The sequence below is a fragment of the Colias croceus genome, chromosome 10, assembly GCF_905220415.1.
Source record: "Colias croceus chromosome 10, ilColCroc2.1".
Classification (NCBI taxonomy): Eukaryota; Metazoa; Arthropoda; class Insecta; order Lepidoptera; family Pieridae; genus Colias; species Colias croceus.
Window position 1 is genome coordinate 6085786 of NC_059546.1, and position 21757 is coordinate 6107542.

Consider the following 21757-nt stretch of genomic DNA (forward strand, 5'->3'; position numbering starts at 1 on the left):
AAAATTCACGACTACCCTCAATAGTTAAAAATATAATTTGTTTTTTTCGAATATGATGCTAAACCTAAATAGTAGCCTTACCTTATTATAGGTAGGTACTACAACTAGCAAGTTCGAGGCTCCTTTTTCCTTATTTAATCGGGTCAGTTAGTGTCAATATTTACGAGGAATACCTACGTGCACCTATACTCTTAGTTAGGTAGGAACCTACATGGTTTTGGTCGGTAGGAATCCGACATAACCCACGGCCTCTTCCCCGGAGGCCGTGGTGGGTATCAGTAGGAACCTACATTCCTTAATTCGATGTTCTGAAAAAGATAGTCTCTAGTGAGGTACCTATTAATGAAACTGTACCTACATTCGTAGTGTAGGTAACTCTTGATCTTTTTTTTGTATCTGAAAACTTGTGTAAGCTCCTTCCAGCTTAAAGTGTATCTATATTGTTTCATGTTTGAGTTACTCTTATAAACTTTTTTACGATAAATAAAAGACAAGAAATTAATTGATGTAAAATTGTAATATTTTAAATTGATGTGCAGTCGTGTTAATACCACTGCATTGTAGTATTTGAAGTCTGTAATACATATTCTGATGTTACTTTAATATTTCTGTACACAGCAACGCAACGGATTGAACGGATTTTTGCGCCGAATTAGCGTGCGAATAGAGAACAAATCTGAGATTTTAAACTACTACACTATAAATTAATCTGCTTTGACGACAGCACCGGAATAATACTTAATCAATTATCAATCAAGTAGAAACCTATTCACTAGTGCTTTTCAAGAGAGCATAAAAGCTATAAGAGCTTTTCACGACCTGTAAATAGATAATTAATTCAAGTAAGTATATAATATAAACATAATTACATAACAATAAATACTTAATAGCAACTATTGATTTTAGCTGCTTTAGCATTAAAAGTTTTTTATAGAGTTTACATACATCAGAATTAAAGTATAATGCATAGGTACATATAGTTTCTTAAGAGCAAAGGCGGACAATAATTAATATAAGTAGAATATAATAATATTTTATGTACGATAAGAAATTGCCGTATTTTTTTATTATAATTAATTATTTCATTACACAGGTAATTACTACTATTATAACAATTATAGGTACTTACTGAAATAAAAGTGTCATTAGAAAGTGGTATGATGTGGCCTGCCATAGTGCGTATCGGCCGTTTGATTCCTTCCATAAAAATAATTAAGCTTTTTCGGATTTCTACCGGCATATCTACCCAATCCATACAATATGCCGCATCTGTTAGTTTAATGCTCTAAAGAAATGAGAATTAATTTAGTACTTAATCTCGCTCTGACTAGAATGTTTAATTCAGCTAAATGTTTTTTATATTTCTAAAAGATTTCTAACGCAGTTTTTTTTTTAAATTCTTGCTACGTGAAGTTCTAAGAAATATCTGCGAATATTACTACTTCTCTGTAATTAATAAAAAACTATAATGGCGATTTTGGAAGTAGATATCCAATATTATGTACGACTATGTACCTACGTAACAAATTGGGTGACGTTCACAGTGTACCTAGAGGAAAACACGCACTTACAGTAGTATAGGTTTAAGTTGTACCTACTAATAAGTGAGAAGGTTGATATCCCCAATCTATAACATTTCCTCCTTAGTCTTTCCTCGTACAATTCCAAATCCAAATGCCATTTTAGCTTGGCAATAAATTCGTAACGTTGCTAATGTTTATTGCAGTTACCTTTCATTATATTGTGCCTTTGAAACTAAGCGGCTTACCTCATAAGTAACCTCACTTCCATAATAACAACAAATGAACATTTCAAACATAATACACGTAATGTAAGTCAGCATGGAAAAAAATTGCAAAGAACCAAATTCAATCTGTAAGTAAATATATTATAGTACATATAACGAACTAAGACAATGATTTCAATTCTTATTTTATTATTAAAATTAATGGATATATAGTATAATATAAATAAACATACATCAACTAATCTATAGACTGACGCGCAGATAATCCAACCCCCAATAAGGAATTGATAAGCCAAGACATTTCCGAATATATTCTCAATGCTTTTTGTAAACCTACAAAAGATATATTATGATTACATCATTAATTTATTCGAGCAAAGCAAATCTAATATTTTAATTTCAGTACTTTACGATTTCCATGTGATGTAGTAAAATATCTTTAAAGCGCCTTTGTAGAATTGTGCTGAGTGATTCATTTATGCGAGAACTTTCTTCTTTACTTTGCTCTACAATAGTGGAGAGATTATAGCTGCAAGTCAAAAAAGCATTCGAAGATTCAACGGTACGTTTTAATTTATTACAGAAAATTTCTTTGAATATCTGCAATTCATCATTAACACTGCTTTTCCAACAAATTTCTTTGTAGTTTCTATTGTAGTCGCTGATTAATTTATAGGAAATAAAACTATACCCACCATAGAATAGACAATTGAGCTTTAGATTGAGAGAGTAAAGTCGATATCGTCACATCCATAGTCGTATTGCTAAATGCAAGCCAAGTTGTTGTTATCCAAACATATAAAGACGTAATGTAGAAACTAGAAAATTACATAGAAAAATAATAAAAAATAACAAAAAACTTTATTTACGAAAAAAACAGAGCATTACGAACATTACATACCTATAGAGCAAAATTTTACTAAAATAAGCAATCTAACGTAAACTTCTTAAATGATACAATATTCAATGTAATCAAAAATCTTTATAAGGTAATCAAAACGTTACATAACTTACTTAGGATCCTTATTTTCATCGTAAGGAAGCCATATGGCAAATTCAATATGGTTTCCTTTTAAATGTAAGTATATGGGATACACAAACCAAAGAAAGCATGTAGATATTGCTAAACCATTGTCGCAATACAGCAGAAGTTTTGCGTATCGAGCAGTATTAAGAAGAAATCCTTCATGTTCTTTCTTGCATTGATTAAAACGAGGTCCTGGTGTTAAAATAAAAATTCATTGTTTACAAAATTAAATACATCGGGTGAACAGTGAACTTTATATTTAACTTTGAAAAGAGTTATAACTTTGTATTCCTTCTTCTTCTGTTTCTACTTTATTCCTATATGATTAAATAGTCATGTTAGTATACTACCTTTCATTATAGCAATAAGATTCTCAATTTCCCCCTGCTGAACCCACAAGAGGATTTGTTTATAAATCGCATCTGTATGTGTTAAAAATAAAAACATCGTTCCCATTACTTGGCCCAAATTCTCTCGCACCTACAACATTATTAACAATGTATAGGGGACCCTCGAAGTCCTACATTTATCTTGAATCTAAATTACGTGTCTGCACTTATGTATACCTACCTCGTATACTTTTAAAGCTTGTTGTATAGTATAAATAATCATAAGAGATAAAACGAAACCCATGTAAATTCTGTGAATAAATCTTTTCATTCTCGAAGATTGAATATCGATTTGATAATAGCCGGCTACGCGCAAATTTAAGAAGTGTGGCGCAACACTGTGGTATGATAATTTCGTTTCCATTGTCTAGAAGCAATTTCCCAAATGCCGAAAGTTTTACAAGAATGCGAAACCGCCGATACAATAGCGAGAGGAAATTAAATTTCGCTTATTCAACAGCCAACTAAAGGTCTTAACTATCTTCGCCGTAGTTTTATTATGTGCCTATGAGACTTAACTCAATTTTACATAACGATTTTGTTGTCACTCATGTAGCAAAGCGCAGTAATTAAACAGTATTTAATTGTGAATTTTATATGGGTTGAGTAGTGAAGTACGTAATTTTGCTAATTATTCGCAGTTGTTTATTTTGCTGATTAGTGTAATTATACTTAAATATGTAAATTGTGGAAGGTTTGCAATCGATGTTATGTTAAAAAAAACGTCGTATTGTATTTTAATCAAATATGAGTAAAAAATTAATGTAACTAAATCAGTTTTTTTGTTTTATGCGTAGGTAGGTGTGGGTATATTAGCTACAAGGTACCTACTTGATAAAGTCTAACAAGTTTATTTGTACCTGAAGTTTGTAAAGCAGCTACAGTGAAGCATAAACGAAGATGATATTAATATCAAGCCATTGGAAGTTTAATACGTGGTAGTACTGATTTAATATCATCAAATTTAAAATACACACGATCATAACATATAGGTACCAATCTAGCTTATTTCACAGAATAAAAATAAAAGCACTTGCAAGTTTTTCATTGTACGCCATGCTTGCTTTTTAAAGGAAATAGAATATAATTCGTTTAATTTACAAGAGGCATTATGTTTCTTACAAACACATAAAATGTTATTTATGAGAGAAAAATCTGTGTGAAATAATTACAGCAGTGAATGTTCGGGCTTGTTCACTTTAAACATTTTACGGTAACAAGAGTCCTTGGCAGCAATATTTCTTCAACATTATTGCTCTCGACTTAAATTAACATAAACGTACTGCTTCTAAGAAAAATAATGTACAAAATTGTCTGAATTTTTAAGCATACTATGATAAACGATGAATTCAACATAATTTTCTGCTTTTGAATTTATTTGCAGCATTAAGGAAATATAAAAAAAAAACCAATGAAGTGCCTAAGTACATATCTAATTATATAATCATTTATGAATTTTAGAATTGTTTTATTCATCGAATAAAATGATAGGTAGTAATTAAAAGTAAGTACAGGTATAATAACCTATTTGCTATATATGTATGAAAAGATAGAACTTTTCGAGCTAGGCACACTTTACCTTAATAAAGGTCGTACCGCTAACGGCTATTTATAAATATTTATTATTGTGTTTCACAGAATAATCCGGGAATCTTTAGAATCTTTTATTCCCACCCCTAATAAACCCATATTTATATAATTTATATAATTATGTTTAATCTCTTATTCGGCTAGCAATTTTTCTAATGAATAGTTGCATTATAACATATAATCAGCAGTCTTCATCAATCTGCTGAGGAAATATTATCCCCAAAAAATTGTTCTACATTCTGAATAATAAAACCATGATACATTATTCAACAAGACATTTTCATGTTTCATATTGATATGAATATTAATTGGTTCGAGATATAGGTACTTACAGAGAAATGAATAGCATGAGTAGGTAAATACGTAGGCAGCTTTCTCTGTTTCCACAAAATGATGGCACAAAAGTTAGTTATCATAAAACAACAATGTCTATACATTGCTATATTAAAAATAAAGAAAAAATGTATTTTTCCTTTCTATGAAAAGCAATATATTATAATATTTTCATTTAACTTTAAACCTCATGTTTCATAGAAACATTTACCTACAGCTCACTTACTGCAGGGAACTGACTGATTCATAATTATGTAGTTAAAAATTAATAATGTAGGCTAGTTTTATTTTTTAAACCATTTGATTGCCGTACTGCGATCTTGTTTTTTTAATTGTTTAGTTAGTTTTCTTGTCACTTAAATTATCTCGTAATTATATGATTTCATTTGATTTTTATTAGATTAAGTATAAATTAATTATTGCTGTCCATGCAGTAATAAATCATTTAGCGATTACAGTTAGCAATAAAAATTATTTTAATTGCAACATAAATATTAGATATTTTACGCAAATATTAGGTTTCATAAACTGTAATAGCTGTTGATATTTATGCGAATCGAAGTTTACGTAATGCGTAGTCGGTAAATAAGCATACCTAATGGCAACGATACGCCAAAGTATTCTGTGCGTCGGTATTTAACACTTTCTTGAAATAAGCTTTTCCATTTTATTTAAAGTCGACTAGACGCTGTCGCTATGAGAACGCATTGAATGAATACCAGAATACGTGAAGGTTGAACCTTCGTAGATGACACGGAATTCTCTGCGAACACCATTGTGATCGCTGCGTGAATTACGCAGGTAATGGGCCGCATTTACAGCGTACGTGCCTCGACATTCATTAAACTGGCTAATTAAACCGACGAGATTCCGACGAATGCCTACCTGGATGACACCGCCCCTTCATAATTCTTTTGAGAAAATTGTAAGTAGAACGCTCGGCGCTACTTAAACGGCGAATTTAATTTAGGAATGTTGCTTAATGTTTTTAGAATTATTAACAGACGTAAATATGTTTACAGAATGCTTTAGCTCCTTTCATTGGACTTAAGTGGCTATCGTTTATTTGTTCTGTATTTTGAAATTAAGTTGCTTATTTAATTGTTTCGAGGGAATTCAGAAAACGGAGGCTCGCTTTAGTTAAAAGGTATTTTCTATCGTGTCAAACATTTTCTTAATTATGCAGTGTTTTTGAGATTCAATATTCTGTTATTTATAACATCTTTTCAAAAAACATTTTTTTTACGATTGCATAAGCTCTAACTCGCTTAATAGGTACTAAAGCATAGATATGCTATTGTGATTTGCTTGTGCTTGTGTGAGAGAAGATATCACGAATACCTGACCCATTCCTTCATACTTACCTTCCATACAATCCATATAGAGGTATGATAGTTATGTGAATGCGGTCCTGCTTATTAGAGAAGTCTCTCAGACAGCTAAGGTATAAATATTGCGATTTCTTTGTGTAGTATAAGTAATAATAATAAATAATGTTATGAGGTTATTAATTAGTGCAATTAATTTTTATCCAAGACGTCACGATACTTGATTATTAAAATTTGATATCGGTCTGAGCTTTTACGATATAAAGAGCAACTTTGGGCGAGTCGATTAAATTTCCATTTATTTATACCAAACTTGAATATTTTTTTTAAAGTTAATGCCGTTATAAGAAGCTTAAACCCTACGTCTTAGAGCAGTCACAAATAAACAACATCTGAAACGGAATTCAAAATAATTCAGCTTACATTGAGGTTTGTTTCCATTACTGCAACAAAAATAATGAAATGAAAGCAGCTCGAATATCCCAGAAGGATCAAATGTACCTAAACAAAGCAGAGCCTGTCATTTGTTGCCCTCAAATTAAAGTCAGTCGCAATATACGTTTTGCTACAGGCAAATAGAAATACGTGTTAATGTGAATTGCGAACAAAGAAGCTTTACACAGTTGAGGTAATCTTATTTTGGTATAGTTTTTTTTTAAAAGCAGTAGGTACCTATTTCAAATTAAAGGAACTTTATTTATAATATTACAAAAAATGTCTAAATATACTTAAAAATTCGATTGTTACGACGTTATCTATCCGTAACTGTATCAATTATTTTTACCTAGGTATTTATGAAGTTACCACAAACGTCAGTCCGTCACAGATAAACAAACATTCACCGTGCTCTATTTACGCAACAGATTAAAAAAAATCTAGTCGTTTACTTTATTCCTTTCTTTATTTTAGTTATTTATTTGATATGATCCTCGGAAAGGGACTAGTTGCAAATAAAAGTTGGTAAGAGCGGCCCACATTCACTCCCGCTGTTTACTTCATAAATAGTACGAGGACGATGAAAAGAGAAAATAAAAATTACCAGGAATTGCGGACTCTAAAAATAGAGTTGGATTACGAGAATTTGTGTAACATTTAAAACATATTTAATTGTCCATTGACCATACCTATATAAAAGCACAGATGCAGTATTTTATTCATAAAATCAATAACCACAACTTAGGCTTGGATGACTTTCAATATTTGTGAAAGTCATACAATATGGCACCATTCCCTCTATGAAGGATTTGCATCAAACAAGTATTGTATTACAATAGCGAGTGATATATGTGTAGGTTCAAAGATATTGTTAGAAATTTGACGTATAAAGTGATTTTAAAATTTAAGGGAGTATTTAGAATATGCCTAATTTTAGTGAATTTATTAAATAGATAAACTTATTATTTTTATCTTTTTTCTACCAGATAATATACCTGTTAGTCAAATAACGTATGAATAACGTTTGTTTTTGCAACACCAACGTATACCGTGGTTTGTTAACTCGCCTCTCACATGATAAAAACTGCAATAATGGAGCTTTCATTCGGTCAACAATCGAAGAGAATTTCCAATTGTGGCTTAACACGCATAGATTTAGCACAAACAAATTTCGAAATTGGCCTGAATTGGGTGCAGACCGCGGTTAATAATTTTGCGAATGATTAAATGAGAGCAGTAAATAACGGTCTATATTATGCGGTGACATCGGAGCACTCGATACGGCTTGAATGGCTCTATGTAGACTGTAGATGTTTCCGACGTGTGCTGTCTGTGTTTATTTCAAGCTAATTAGCTTTTGAAAGGCAAATTATTTCATACTAATTTATGTGATACGCTGTTTTAGTTAGGTAATTGGTAATAACAATCGAATGCATCGGTTCTGGAAGGTCATTATGGTATATAGCATGTAGGTACTGACAAAGGCTCACATTCGATAATTGATATGGATAATTGAAAACTCGTAGTACTTAGGTAATAAATATTATTACTTATAATGTTGAAGCTGTACTAAGCTGTGGTACTAAGTTCTCCAAATAATAAACTAATTAGGCCTAGGTTCTGATACTAGAAATGCTGGTGTATGTCACCCTTAAAGCAAGTTTTATCCTTTTCAGTAATGTAAAAATTCTTTGAAACTTACCTTTCGTCACGAAAAAAACTTCCAGTTCCAACGCATGTTGCTTTTTATGTGCGTAAATTATAATTCTCTTAAAAATTCTGCCTCCACCGGATGTTAAAACAGTTATTTATTAATATGTCCATAGACTCGTATCCGTTTGTTTACAACATATTCCTAATTATGACTAAGATGATCAAAATAATAATGTATAAAAAAGAAAATCAATTAAAGTACACAAATAAAATTACTTTTTCTGAATTAAATGGTTAATATATTTTCTTACGTATTTTGAAATATAAAGATTATTAGTGCAAATTCATTTCTGAGTAATTAAATTTTGAAACCGCCTTTCTTAGTTTTCTTAATATTCAGAGTTCTTCTGTAAACTTTAGTCTTCATTTAAAGAACAACTTACAAGACTTCTAAGTTTTATACAAAAATAAAATGTCGTGTGTTTTTTAAAGAGACTTTGGCCTAAGATTAAATTAATATTTTATCTTTGTATCAACAAATTTTAACACCCTATAATTATAAATTTATAAACTACTAGCTTACCGCCCGCGGCTTCGCCCGCTTTCTCTTAAGCGATTTGAAATTTAAACTATCCTATCTCTCAAGTTGGATCGAACTGCACATAGTGTGCGAATTTCATTATAATCGGTTATGTGGTTTAGGAGTCAATTGAAGACAAACATTGTGACACGAGATTTATATATATCTATACATATAATAAATCTGTAGAAGGGTCAATTCTGTACATTGAAAATATTGAAAAAATAAATAGCAGGGGGTGTTACTGGATCGATACCAAACCCAAATATGTGATTAAAAAAATTTTTGTCTGTCTGTCTGTCTGTCTGTCTGTCTGTCTGTCTGGATGTGAAGGCATCACGTGAAAACTAGCGGTTCGATTTCGATGAAACTTGGTATAATTATACCTTATTATCCTGGACGTAAAATAGGATACTTTTTATCCTGGAAAAATACGTAGAAAAAAAATAATCTTAATTTTTCAGTTTTATCCATAGACGTTGTTCCGTAGAACCGCGAACACACGTTGCGTATTATTATAGGCCTAGCCGTATTTGGGAATTTCGTCCAATAGATATTTATAAGATTTTATTGTCAGTACCTACTCAAAATGGAGAAATAAACCATCCACGCGAAGACCGACATCCGCGCGGACGGAGTCGCGGGCGGAAGCTAGTTAGATAATAAATTTAAACACTATTATTTCTAACGTTAAACTAAAAGCAATTCGTTCGATACACATCGATTAAATAGGTAATGTAATTAAAATGAATATAAAAGCGTTTTCAAGAAGGAGAATAATTATTCTAGGAAATGAAATTATTAAAAAGCTAATTTTATTGTGAACCTTAAATTTCATTTTTCATTCTCTGTAATTATTGTGTGTTCACAAATTATTTCTTACCTTCCCTATCATATCCTTACTAATATTAAAATAAATAGTTATTAATAAGACCGTCTGGCCGCACAGTGTATTTATTTTCAATAAAATGTTCAGACAACAATCGAGAAATAATCAGATTGTCACGGAATGTCACGTTTCGTTGTGCCCGAGGAGTGAAGTGGAAAATTGTAGTGAGCAGTGATATTGTATCTATAACAATGTACTGGTGAATGTATTTTTGATATCAGTTTCCAGTATTTTCTCATAAACGAGAATCTTTTACTTGTTTTATTAAGATGCATCGTATTTACATTTGATGGGAACATTACATTATAACTACACGATAAGAATACCTACCCTCTAAGTTTTAAATAAAGTTTAATAATTTTTAATTCGAATGTAACTATTCAATAGATAGCTGAGAGGGAATTCATTTCATTTAATTAAATGAAGATAAATTCAGGAAGAAACCTTTCTACAATTACAGTAAACCTGTCTCACGAAAACTAATAAACTTCCGGAGTGGCATATGTCCAAAATCTGACCTATTCAAAGGGATAAAAGGCATCCCTATTTGCACCACTTATTGTGTATCCTAATTATAATATTTGCAATGCACTGGTTTATTTTACTGTGATTTTAAATTTAACAAAATGTCAAGTAACTAGATTCATCACGCAGGTTCACGTCACAGATCTTATTTAGATAAGTCCTGGACGCTGTCACGCGCCCAGCTTAGCCCTTGACTGATTACTGCTAATGAATGACCCGTTTTATTTAAAATTAAAATGTAGGCTTTACAAAAATAAAGTGCGCATTTAAATATACTCTCTTGTCTCTTGTATGAATTTTATTTAATTTGATACATTTTTATGCAGTATATATAACTTTGGTAATTCTTTAGGTAATAATTTAAAGATTTGTTTTAAAACAAATACAATTATCGATCGACAGTATTGACTAACAGAAATCGGATTATAACTTTGACGAACAAAGAGAATATTTGATAATAATTGGGTGAAGCTACTGAAGAGAAACCGTGCGTTCATATTAGGAGTATTATGTCAGTTTCACCGATAGTTATCCAGTCTCTATTTGCTAAAATCTATTGTCAATCAGTTAGGTTCAGTTTTTTGTTTTAATTAAAAATATAAACTCAGAAGAAAGCGTAGGTAGATAATAAAAAGAATCACTTGACGTAAATCTATTTTTTTTTAATTATCTACTGCAAAATACATTTTTCAGCGATATTTTCTTAACAAATAACATGATTGAATTGTTGCTAAAATATAAAAGTATCTGAAAACATCTTTATAATAAGCCAATTTGAACGGGGCGTAGTGAAACAAGTTTACAAAGACGTTAAATTGCACTAGAATATTCACATAATATATTATAACGAAAACATAATAAATCGTGATACCTAAGTCACGATAATTTCCAAGAATTGTTTAAAGTTTCGCAGCAATATCTCAACATTTAAATTTTAAGGTAATGTAAAGTGCGCTTATCTAATGCTCATTAGTAGCAGTTCTGACTTTTATTATACTCAGGTACCTTTTATTTCAAACGTAGGTAAATAGATTTAATTTACTAAAACATCATACATACAGCTTAAAGTATCTACTGTGTAAGGAAAATTTAGATTAAACGTGACTACCAGAGACCCCTACGAAGTGGTACAGTGTGGTCTTCTCACATTAACTGGATACACAAACATTAATCAATTATGAAATTGCTTTAAGTTTTTAATGTTCTTGGTTATTTGTTTAATAGCCAATTGCAATTATTGCTTTTGATTGTAATATTTTTACGGTATGATTACGAATTACTACACTAGCAAAATTGTTGTGTTAATGTACCTATGCAAAATATAAATAAGCAAAATACTAATTCTATACAAAACAAAAACTCATTTTAGCTTTTCAATAAAACAATTTATTTTTACATTCTACGTGATAAAATGTACTTACAGTAATATTTATTACAAAATTTATACATACATGCCATACATGCCTATGATAAACGAAACGAAAAAAAATATGTTTTGTTCAAATACTTTCATTGTTTCTAAGTCATAGAAAAAATATGGTAAATAAAGTGAATGAATAATATCAGTCAATAAGAAGAGTCCACTTTTAGTAATTCGCAATAACATAGCGCTAATGACCCAGCATTCACAAGGGAGAATTCTCAGCTAACTGCGACATTAAGACCTTCTTATTTGGCTATTTCACTTCGTTATGGGACCTTTGTGGGAGTCTCAGAAAAGTATACAATTTACACAAGCCATAAAGTCGACTTTTGGGTATTCGGCAGCTTGTTGCGAATATAATATTTATACTCTATAACTGGTAAGGGTCCCTTTTTTGCTGTCCACCTCGGTTGCTTGTTAGAAAACTTTGATATCTACAAATATTTGTGTTCACCCCGTATCGTGGACTTTGAGATATTTCGTGTACTATAAATGCCCAAGGTCAAAACAAAAGAAAGGGCTTAACGTACTTTAATGTAATTTATTTGTAGGTGAGGGTTATTTCAGTTATTATTAACTTGTTGAATTAAATTTATTTTTATGAGTTTTGTTATGCACGCATTGTACCAAGCTGACATCCGTTTCAGAAAAGGTTTCCACTCTCCCAAAAGAACAGGCCTTCGTAAACGGTGCCGAAGGCCCGCACACTTTTCTACACTCTCAGTCCTTTCCCTATCCCTCCCCCTCATAAAAATGCCCGCAAAACGTTGCAAGTACAAATTCTCATATAACTACAAACATGTTCTTTTCATTATAAAATAAAAATTAATCATATTAAAAGTTTTTTTTTATAACCACTCTCTCATTAGAGCTCTCATTAGACCTTTATATTAAATGTTTGTTTATGACAATATATTTTTTTCATAATATTAATCCTTTGTAAAAAACACCTTTAAAGTTTAGTCTAGGCATTACTAAGCTTGCTTTGTTGTTAATGTATGTCATGAAATAATATTCGTTTAATTTACATTGAAAGCGCTTTTTATGAATTAAGTATTATCAAATATATTTTCATATTCACTTTAATTTACGTAGTAACTATTTAATAAACTGTGATTTTTATTTAATTGGGTCAAATGTAAGTAACGTTCTGTTATTACCTTAGAATGTGATCGTTGGGCCATGGTCCAAGAACACGTGTTATAACATTGGTGATAATTGGTATCATTCATGCATTTGTTAATATAGTATATTTTAATACTGTTATTGATTAGTATTTCTTATCGGATAAATTAGCAAAACGAAACATACAGACCTCCTTTATTATTGTAATTAATAACATAACGTAAAATTTGAAATAAAATACTTCTATTTCAATTTTACTATAAGTACAACTTGCTAATAACGTTGAATAAATTATAATTGTAATACAAGAGTAAATTGTAGCATTTATAGAACAAGAAGCTTTTAGTTCAGTTCAGAAATTAAACAATGTATATTGTTATGCACTTCACTGTATATTGTATCGCTAGTTTCAATGCAATATTAATCAATTGCAGACCGAAGTCTAAGTATAGTTCATTCAATGAACTTATACATTAATATCGGAACACACTGAATCTTTCAAGATACAGATGATAAGTGGTTCTTATAAAAATGTATTCAATGACTTTATATGAATTTCATAAAATTTGAAACAGCATGCCTTTCTGTTTAGCCGTTTGACCATTTTGATACAACGGACACACAGCTTGGTCAATCATTATGACTTCATCGTGATGCATTTATGATACATCCTTCACCACACATTGCACACTCCTTTATATTAAGATACCTTTTTTTCACACCACAGCAACTGCTTTCTCCTACGCTATTGTGCCTGCCCTATAAGATAGAAATAAATAACAACTACAAACTAATGACATCTTTCTTTTTCATCGAAGACTAAAAATCACTAAAAATAGATGTTTCAAGGGTCTGTAAAGAATTGTGTCTATGAAATAAATGGCAACGTAAGGACTGATCGTTTGCCAATTTAATGAGGTCGTTTCCAAAATATATCTTTTACTAGCAGCACAGAATACATAATAGTAGCTAAACGCTACAGAACGGACACTCTCCGCCTCCCGCCAAAATTAAACACTTACCTCACCCCGCACGATCAGACATGTTATGGTACCCATTTCCCCGCAAGGACGATACCAACGACGTCTTTAGACGAAACGCAACGAAGATTGACAACATTAATCAAATTGACTTAAAGCAATTTTATTATTTTGGATTTGTGATTATCGTTTTTCGTAGAAAATGGTTAGATATTGTGCTGTTTACGGATGTATTTCATCAGAAAAACGCGAATTTTTTTTTACGCTAGTCACAAATGTGCCAACCATAAAGAGTTTACACACACATTTGCAGTCTCTACAGTGTGACTGTCAAAACTATAATTTTGTATGGAGTGTCCGGGGTGTGCTAGCAGTCCGCCCTGACCGCTATGGTATATACTTTACAGTAGTATATTATACCGTAATGGTCGTATATTTTATATAGAAAAACTGAAGGAATGTAAGGTGCGTATAAACTTACAAAATATGTAAACTTTCGTTCGTAGATTCAAGAGATCATGAATAACTTTTGTGAAAATTGTCAAAGCCTTTGTGATTTTTAAAATTAAAAATTAAGTACATTATTAAATTTAAATCTTAATCTGATAAAAATAATATTTTGCTCATTAGACCGTCATAGATTAATCCAATGTTTGTCGATTCAGGTGATACTTAAAACACAGGTAAATTGTAGAGTTGAAGACTAAATTGTATGAATTTAATATTCATCCGTGTTTTCACGATAAACATTTTCGTTCTGAATTATTAAGTGTAGTAATATATAAATTCTATTGGGATTCATTTAAATGATATATTTTATTTATAATAACATCATGTTCAATCTCGTTAATTACGAAGTTCGATATAAAACATGACGTAGGTAATAAATAAATGAATTAATATAACTAACGTATACAGATTTCCGAGGCGTGTTAATCGCATTTACAACGAAAAGCTGTTTCCCATTACAGGTAGAATTTTGCCTTAGCTTAGTTGGTACTGAATTGAAAAGGAGTACCTACTTTACTTAATTACCCACGCCTTTTACTCGAACAAAGTTGGTACTTATTTTTCTATTTTTGTTTTGTTTGCTAGTTTTTCATGTTGAAATTACCGAGTAAAATACAGAGATTAAGTTAATTTATAGTTTGCTCTTTGATTTGAATATTTTCTATTTAAAAATGAATGTATTATTAGGTACTTAAAAAGAATTTGGAAAATTTTGTGATATTTTAACATTTTGTAACATTTCCTATTCAAATGCAAATTATTTCATCAACTATAGAATAGTAAGAGTACACAATTCGATTAATAATACCTAATTCTACTCTACACATGTAGATCCTACCAATTCCAATTACACGCATGGCATTTCAAGATATGTTAGGACGCATTAAACTGCATCCCATGTCCCATTCTTTATGGCGTAAGGATTGGATTACGTAACGGCCTGTATTGGCACCCAATTACTGTGATATATTTAATGAATAGAACCGACATTGTACGATACCCTCTGACACGGATTCAATTATATGGAAGTGTGCATGTAACCCATAGCTGCCGTGTGAGCGCTTGCGGCTTCCTGCACCCGCACCACTTAGAGCTATGGCAACTAAATCTTGGTGTAAAATGTACGATCCAGCGTAAGTGATGATTTTTAATTTAAATTACATATTATAGTTAAAATAAACTCAATTTTAATTAAAAAAAAATTAAGTCAAAAATGTATTTCATTCAAGGTTAATTTTTGTTGATATGAACATTATTTATTTGAATTGTTTTGAATAACACTGTTTTGATTGACAGGAAAAGTAAACAATAAACAGTTTTGTACAGTGCTAAATTATAAAATATCAAACAGTTTGTATTCTTATAACGCAATGAAACAAAATTGTCTGTATTTTAATAACTGATAATTCAACATGATTTTTGCTTCTTGGGATAAAACACCTCGTTAGTATGATTACAAAATAAACTGATTATATCGTTGAAAACATCAGATTGTCTCATTAAATTTCCAAGATAATAAGTAAATCTTTTCCTTCATCAGTCACTCATCATTTCTAGGAAGACAAATAGATAAAAAAAGATAAAAAAATGTGTAGGTACTTCTTCAGTAAAGACTTCATCTGATTGTACCATACCCTATACATATTATAGAAAAGGCTCTTATATCATATCATTTAAAATATAGCGCTTTCGCTTATCATTCACGCGAGTAGTCGCCAAATTACCTGACTGATACAGTACTACGTTCTATTCTGTTAATAGTATCTGCCACTAGCATTAGTATAATATTATTAAGGTATACATACATTTTGTTAACGTATCTAAGTACATTTCAGAATTTCAGAAATAATTCCAAGTTGAATGAAAATAAGTTTTTATTAATGCTCTAGATTTAATAAAAAATAATGCAAGAGGCAAAATATTTTTAACCGGATGATATTAATAGATAGATACGCCTCCTCCATAATTTGCTTAAGACCTTCAATAACCTCCTGAGACCCAGGACCCCAAAAGTTATAGTATCTTCGTGATTTTTGGAATAGTGGTTGATATTGATGTGGAGACTACGGGAAAAATATTTAAAAAAATCCCCTCCTCCCACAAACCCCAGAATAGGGGGTATCACAGGTGACACTATGGGATCATAATAGTATTAAAAGGCATTAAAATTTATTGAATGTTTTTTTAATCAGACTTTTAATCAACCTTAAACATTAATCAACGAACCTTAAAAATTAATCATGTTTGGTATGAAATTCAAGAAAACAATTGCGGATTACATTGAAACATAATAAAATGTTACAAGTAGAACATTTTACGAATGTTGATTGGCTGCATTTATCGAGTCTACATTTAGATTAGCCATTAGGATTAGCTTGTATAAATACTTTAATCCTTTCAGAGTTAGGCTTTCCCTTGACAACCTGTTTCATTTGGCATTTTCCCGTGAATGGGAGGTATAATTTGCTCATCAATGGCCACATTTTGGCATCGTTCATTTTCTCGACAACCTTTCTCTATCGTAGATACAATGGGGCGAATATTCCAAAACCTGTCGACTTCTTTCATTTTTGGAGTGACTAACTGATCATCAACAACTTTAATTTTAGATCTCAACTGAAAAAATAGGTTGCGAGTCATAGCATTGGCTACCAATGTCACTCTGGTTTCAGCAGCCCAGAACATACGGATTCGAGGGAGCCCTAAAATGCCAATTGCCATAGAAACCCCTATAAATGTTTTTATTTCTTCAGCATCTGTATTAAGAGACCTTCCTGTTCTCCGGACACTATTTATATTGGTGCAGTGTGCTATAGTTTCAAAAAAAACGTGGATCAATATACCTGGAGAAATATTCATGAGTGGGTTTCAATGTGACTGGATCAACGAGTGGTGGATCATCATATAGGTCTCTAGATGAATTTCCAAAATTGTTGGTATGATCCCATCTCAAAGGACGGTTTCTTGACCTTCTCGTAGCATTAGCACGTGCAATTGAAAAAAGCGGCTCATCGTCAGAAGAATCCCAATCACTTTCGTCTAAAGGCCGAGGTACTACTTCCTCGGAGATATCTTCTTGCTCTAAATTTAGATCTTCCTCGTCTTCTTCATCTATATCTTCACACTCTGATTCATCTAAATTCATTAAATTCTGAATAATTTCACCATCCCGCAACCCTGAAAATGATACGATTTTTAGGCGCGAGTGCCCAAAGTATCACCTATGATACCGAAAGAAATGTGCCAAAATAATGTATTTAATTGCATAATCTATACAGTATAACTTCGTGAACGTTTAGTGTAATGACGATTCTAAATAGTTACAACAAAAAACACACGCAAAAACAATATAAAATAATACTTACTTCTGCTCAAATTCGCCATTTCGGTTTTTCTGCGTACCTTCAATTTCAAATTATGATATGCAAGACCCAGACCAACCAAAACGAGCCGTAGCCACCTAGTAGCATAGCCTAATAACTGTTTCAAGTGATTTTGATAATGATTCAAACAAACCGCGACAGACGGCGTTGCAAAAAAATTATTTTCCCGAGTATCATAGGTGACACCGAGGGTCTCAGGAGGATAAATATCAAAACAACAAATATAATCGACTTGATAATTCTTATTTTTAGGTACTTATGGTTATTTTCGGATAAAAATTTGTTTTTCTACGAAATGTGAATATAAATAACTACCTACGAAATACCTAATCTACGTCATTGAAGACGCAAATTTCATGCATACTTTTGACCGCGCAAATTGTGAGCATGTATTTATTCCTCGGTATAACCCATTACATGCAATGTGCAACTAAGATACTAGATACTGTTAGCATGTCTGTATCTTATTCAATTTCTCAAGCCAGTGTAACAGGATTAAAGATCGTCTCCCAAGCGTTACTTCCTTGAAAACTAATTTTGGTAACCGGCAGACACTGAACAAATTCGTAACAGGTTTTACAAGATAATGCGAACTAAGTCAAATTCTCTTTAGGGAGTAGGTTTATATTCAAACTCAAACATTCATTTATTCAATTAGACTACTATTTAGTAGCACTTTCGGATCGTCATTACATAAGTATTTTTAACATTTACCACCGATTCCGAAAGCAGTATCTATGGAGAAGAATCGGCAAGAAACTCCATAGTTGCTCTTTTAAAATCATGTCAATATTACATAATATGTAACTTATATCTAACTTAAACATAATATATCATAATATGCCAAAGAACTGTCCTGTGGTTTTTACGCGACAACCCTCCATGGGTCTTCATCGTCCATATATTCCTGAATACTGTAGTACGCTCTCTGAACTAGTACATTTTTTATATAAGTTTTAAATTTAGAACTACTAAACTCTTTAATATTGAGAGGAATTCTATTGTATAAGCGTATACCTTGACCCATAAATGAATTTTTAACTTTAGCTAATCGGAAAAATGGCATTTCAATTCTATTCCTGTTCCTTGTGCCATAATCGTGTCTATCTCCTACTCTTGCGTGTAAGTCGGCGTTTTTGTGAACATGCAAAATATTATTAAATATATACTGTGATGGTACAGTAAGGATACCAGTATTCTTAAAATGATCTCTTAGTGAGTCCCGAGCACGTAAATTATATATAGAGCGAATGGCTCTTTTCTGTAAGATAAATATAGTTTCTATATCTGCAGCCTTGCCCCACAGTAGAATTCCATAGGACATAATGCTATGAAAGTAGCTGAAATAAACCAATCTAGCCGTATCTTCATCGGTGAGATGCCTTATTTTTCGGACTGCATATGCAGCTGAACTGAGCTTACCTGCAGCGGTGTTGACATGGGCTCCCCACTGTAGTTTCTCATCCAATGTTAACCCTAGAAATACAGTAGACTCAGTAGGATGCAATACCTCCCCGTTCAAGGTAATATCTCTGTTCAACTTTTTTACATTAGGAAGTAAAAATTCAACACAAGTGGTTTTTTTGGCATTTAATAATAAATTATTGGCAGTAAACCATTCAGATATGTGTTTTAGACAGTAATTACAAAAGTCCTAGTAGCTAGAACTTGACGAGACCTTTTGACCTTTGGTTGCCAAAAGTTACCGCAAGATGAACAGAAACGTAGAACATTAATTAAGCTATTGATTAATTTAATAAATTATGTTCTACTGAGAACGTAATATTTTTAGTTATTTATCTTAGGATAAAGACATTTTTCTTCTATAAATTCTTTTGTTTTCCTTTGCTTTATAGCTTTTTATTATGCTAATAATGAAGTCTTTTATTATTCATTATCCATCATCTAACAATAGTTTGTTTTTTATTATTTTTAATAATAGCAAATCGATCGATGAAAGTTTGAGAATATGAAAGGTTGATGTTATAAATTGTCGTGTTTGCAAGAATTTAATGAAAGAAATGATTTCATCATTTCATTCATCGTTAGGTTATAACATAATATTGTGGTAAAATATAAATTTGTTATGCTGGTTTGGCATATACATTTTGTATTAAAGAGTGTATTGTCTGTGAAAACATTTTTTTATGAAGCAATGAATGTAATAAGATACCGGCGTATACGCTAAAATCAGCTAAACATCTAGTGCTCATAATAGAGCGTTATCAAACTCTACCTCACGTTCTTCATTTATCTCCAATTTTATAACTCGTATATAACATTCGTCGCTCAGATAATATGAAGATTTAGTGCATATAATTCAAACTATACTACTATCTATTCATGAAACCGATATAGTAATTAATAGCGTAATAATTCGTGAGACATTACCGATAGTTGTGTACGAAAAGCCATAACGTAAATCTACGCGGAGGCTTTTAGCGCATTAAGCGCTTTGTTTAATAACAAAAGATAAAGGGGAAGGTTAGTTTCAAGGTCCTTTGTTTGTTAATGCAGCGTCATACCGTTTTCTTGACTTAAGTTTATTAACAGTAAGACTAGGTTGGCATCCATTTGCGTTACTATCAATTTGTTTGAGCGAGCCTTTGTTCTAATAGACAGAGGTTTACTTAGGAAAATTTTATATCGTTACACTTTAGATATTTGCTTCTATTTCTGTCAATACAATCATTATGATTTCTTGTCATAGCTAAGGATTGAAAGAAAGTTAAAACGATAGACTGTATTTATTTAGTTGAATCTTTCATATCTATACATATAATAAATCTGTAGAAGGGTCAATTCTGTACATTGAAAATATTGAAAAAATAAATAGCAGGGGGTGTTACTGGATCGATACCAAACCCAAATATGTGATTAAAAAAATTTTTGTCTGTCTGTCTGTCTGTCTGTCTGTATGTTCAGGCATCACGCGAAAACTAACGGTTCGATTTCGATGAAACTTGGTATAATTAATTATACCTTATTATCCTGGGCATAAAATAGGAATACTTTTTATCCCGGAAAAATACGTAGAAAAAAATAAATCTTAATTTTTCCGCGCGGACGGAGTCGCGGGCGGAAGCTAGTTTTATATAAGATTAGCTTCCGCCCACGACTTTGTACGTGCATCCCCGTTTTTCCCCGTTCCCGTAAGAATATCGGGAAATCCTTTCTTAGGGGACGCCTACGTTATGACATCTACCTGCAGGCCAAATTTCAGCCCGATACGTCCAGTGGTTTGGACTGTGCGTTGATAGACCATTATATCAGTCACCTTTGAGTTTTGTATATATAGATAAATCTTTCATATTTTATATAAGACTAGCTTCCGCCCACGACTTTGTACGTGCATCCCCGTTTTCCCCGTTCCCGTAAGAATATCGGGAAATCCTTTCTTAGGGGACGCCTACGTTATGACATCTACCTGCATGCCAAATTTCAGCCCGATACGTCCAGTGGTTTGGACTGTGCGTTGATAGATCACTATATCAGTCACCTTTGAGTTTTATATATAATATATAGATTAGAAGCATGTGGTAGAAACAATACATTAAAACAAGAGTCCTCTGCAAGTTTGACGTAAAGTTTGGCTTGCAATATGCTAAAATTACAGAATCCAGTATTCCTACATACATGTCAAAATTCCAATCCCAACCAGATTAACCGCAAACTAGCTTGCAACGTGCCGATTTTGTGCAGTGCGTTTACCCTCCAAGTGATAGCAAGTCTAGTTAGATGGGTTTTTCATCGATCAACGCCGTAAGTAGGTGCGCGGCTAATTGTTTCTGTGTCGACCAGCAAACACCGACAATTAACAGGAGGCCAATGTGGGCGGCG

At 31.9% G+C, this 21757-nt stretch overlaps 2 protein-coding genes across 2 annotated transcripts; both read right to left on the reverse strand.

The window, feature by feature from the left end:
* Window positions 1–765: 765 nt before the first annotated feature.
* LOC123695075 (odorant receptor 94a-like) lies at window positions 766–3527 on the reverse strand. The gene is made up of 9 exons (XM_045640778.1): window positions 3345–3527; window positions 3125–3254; window positions 2762–2966; window positions 2443–2565; window positions 2154–2276; window positions 1981–2080; window positions 1769–1873; window positions 1130–1285; window positions 766–819 (listed from the first exon to the last, which is right to left on the reverse strand). Exons 1-9 carry the CDS (start codon window positions 3525–3527, stop codon window positions 766–768), a joined length of 1179 nt encoding a protein of 392 aa, XP_045496734.1.
* A 13468-nt stretch (window positions 3528–16995) lies between these two features.
* Window positions 16996–17948, reverse strand: LOC123695055. Its single transcript, XM_045640750.1, has 2 exons — window positions 17900–17948; window positions 16996–17711 (listed from the first exon to the last, which is right to left on the reverse strand). Exons 1-2 carry the CDS (start codon window positions 17916–17918, stop codon window positions 17353–17355), a joined length of 378 nt encoding a protein of 125 aa, XP_045496706.1. The 5' UTR covers window positions 17919–17948; the 3' UTR covers window positions 16996–17352.
* Between the last annotated feature and the right edge of the window lie 3809 nt (window positions 17949–21757).

Coding starts and splice junctions, on each gene's coding strand:
- LOC123695075 (XM_045640778.1), bottom strand. CDS start 3,527: ATGGAAACGAAATTATCATACCACAGTGTTGCGCCACACTTCTTAAAT. Junction 2,277..2,442: donor GCTCAATTGTCTATTCTATG/GTGGGTATAGTT, acceptor TTTGACTTGCAG/CTATAATCTCTCCACTATTG. Junction 820..1,129: donor CTAATGACACTTTTATTTCA/GTAAGTACCTAT, acceptor ATCTATTTACAG/GTCGTGAAAAGCTCTTATAG.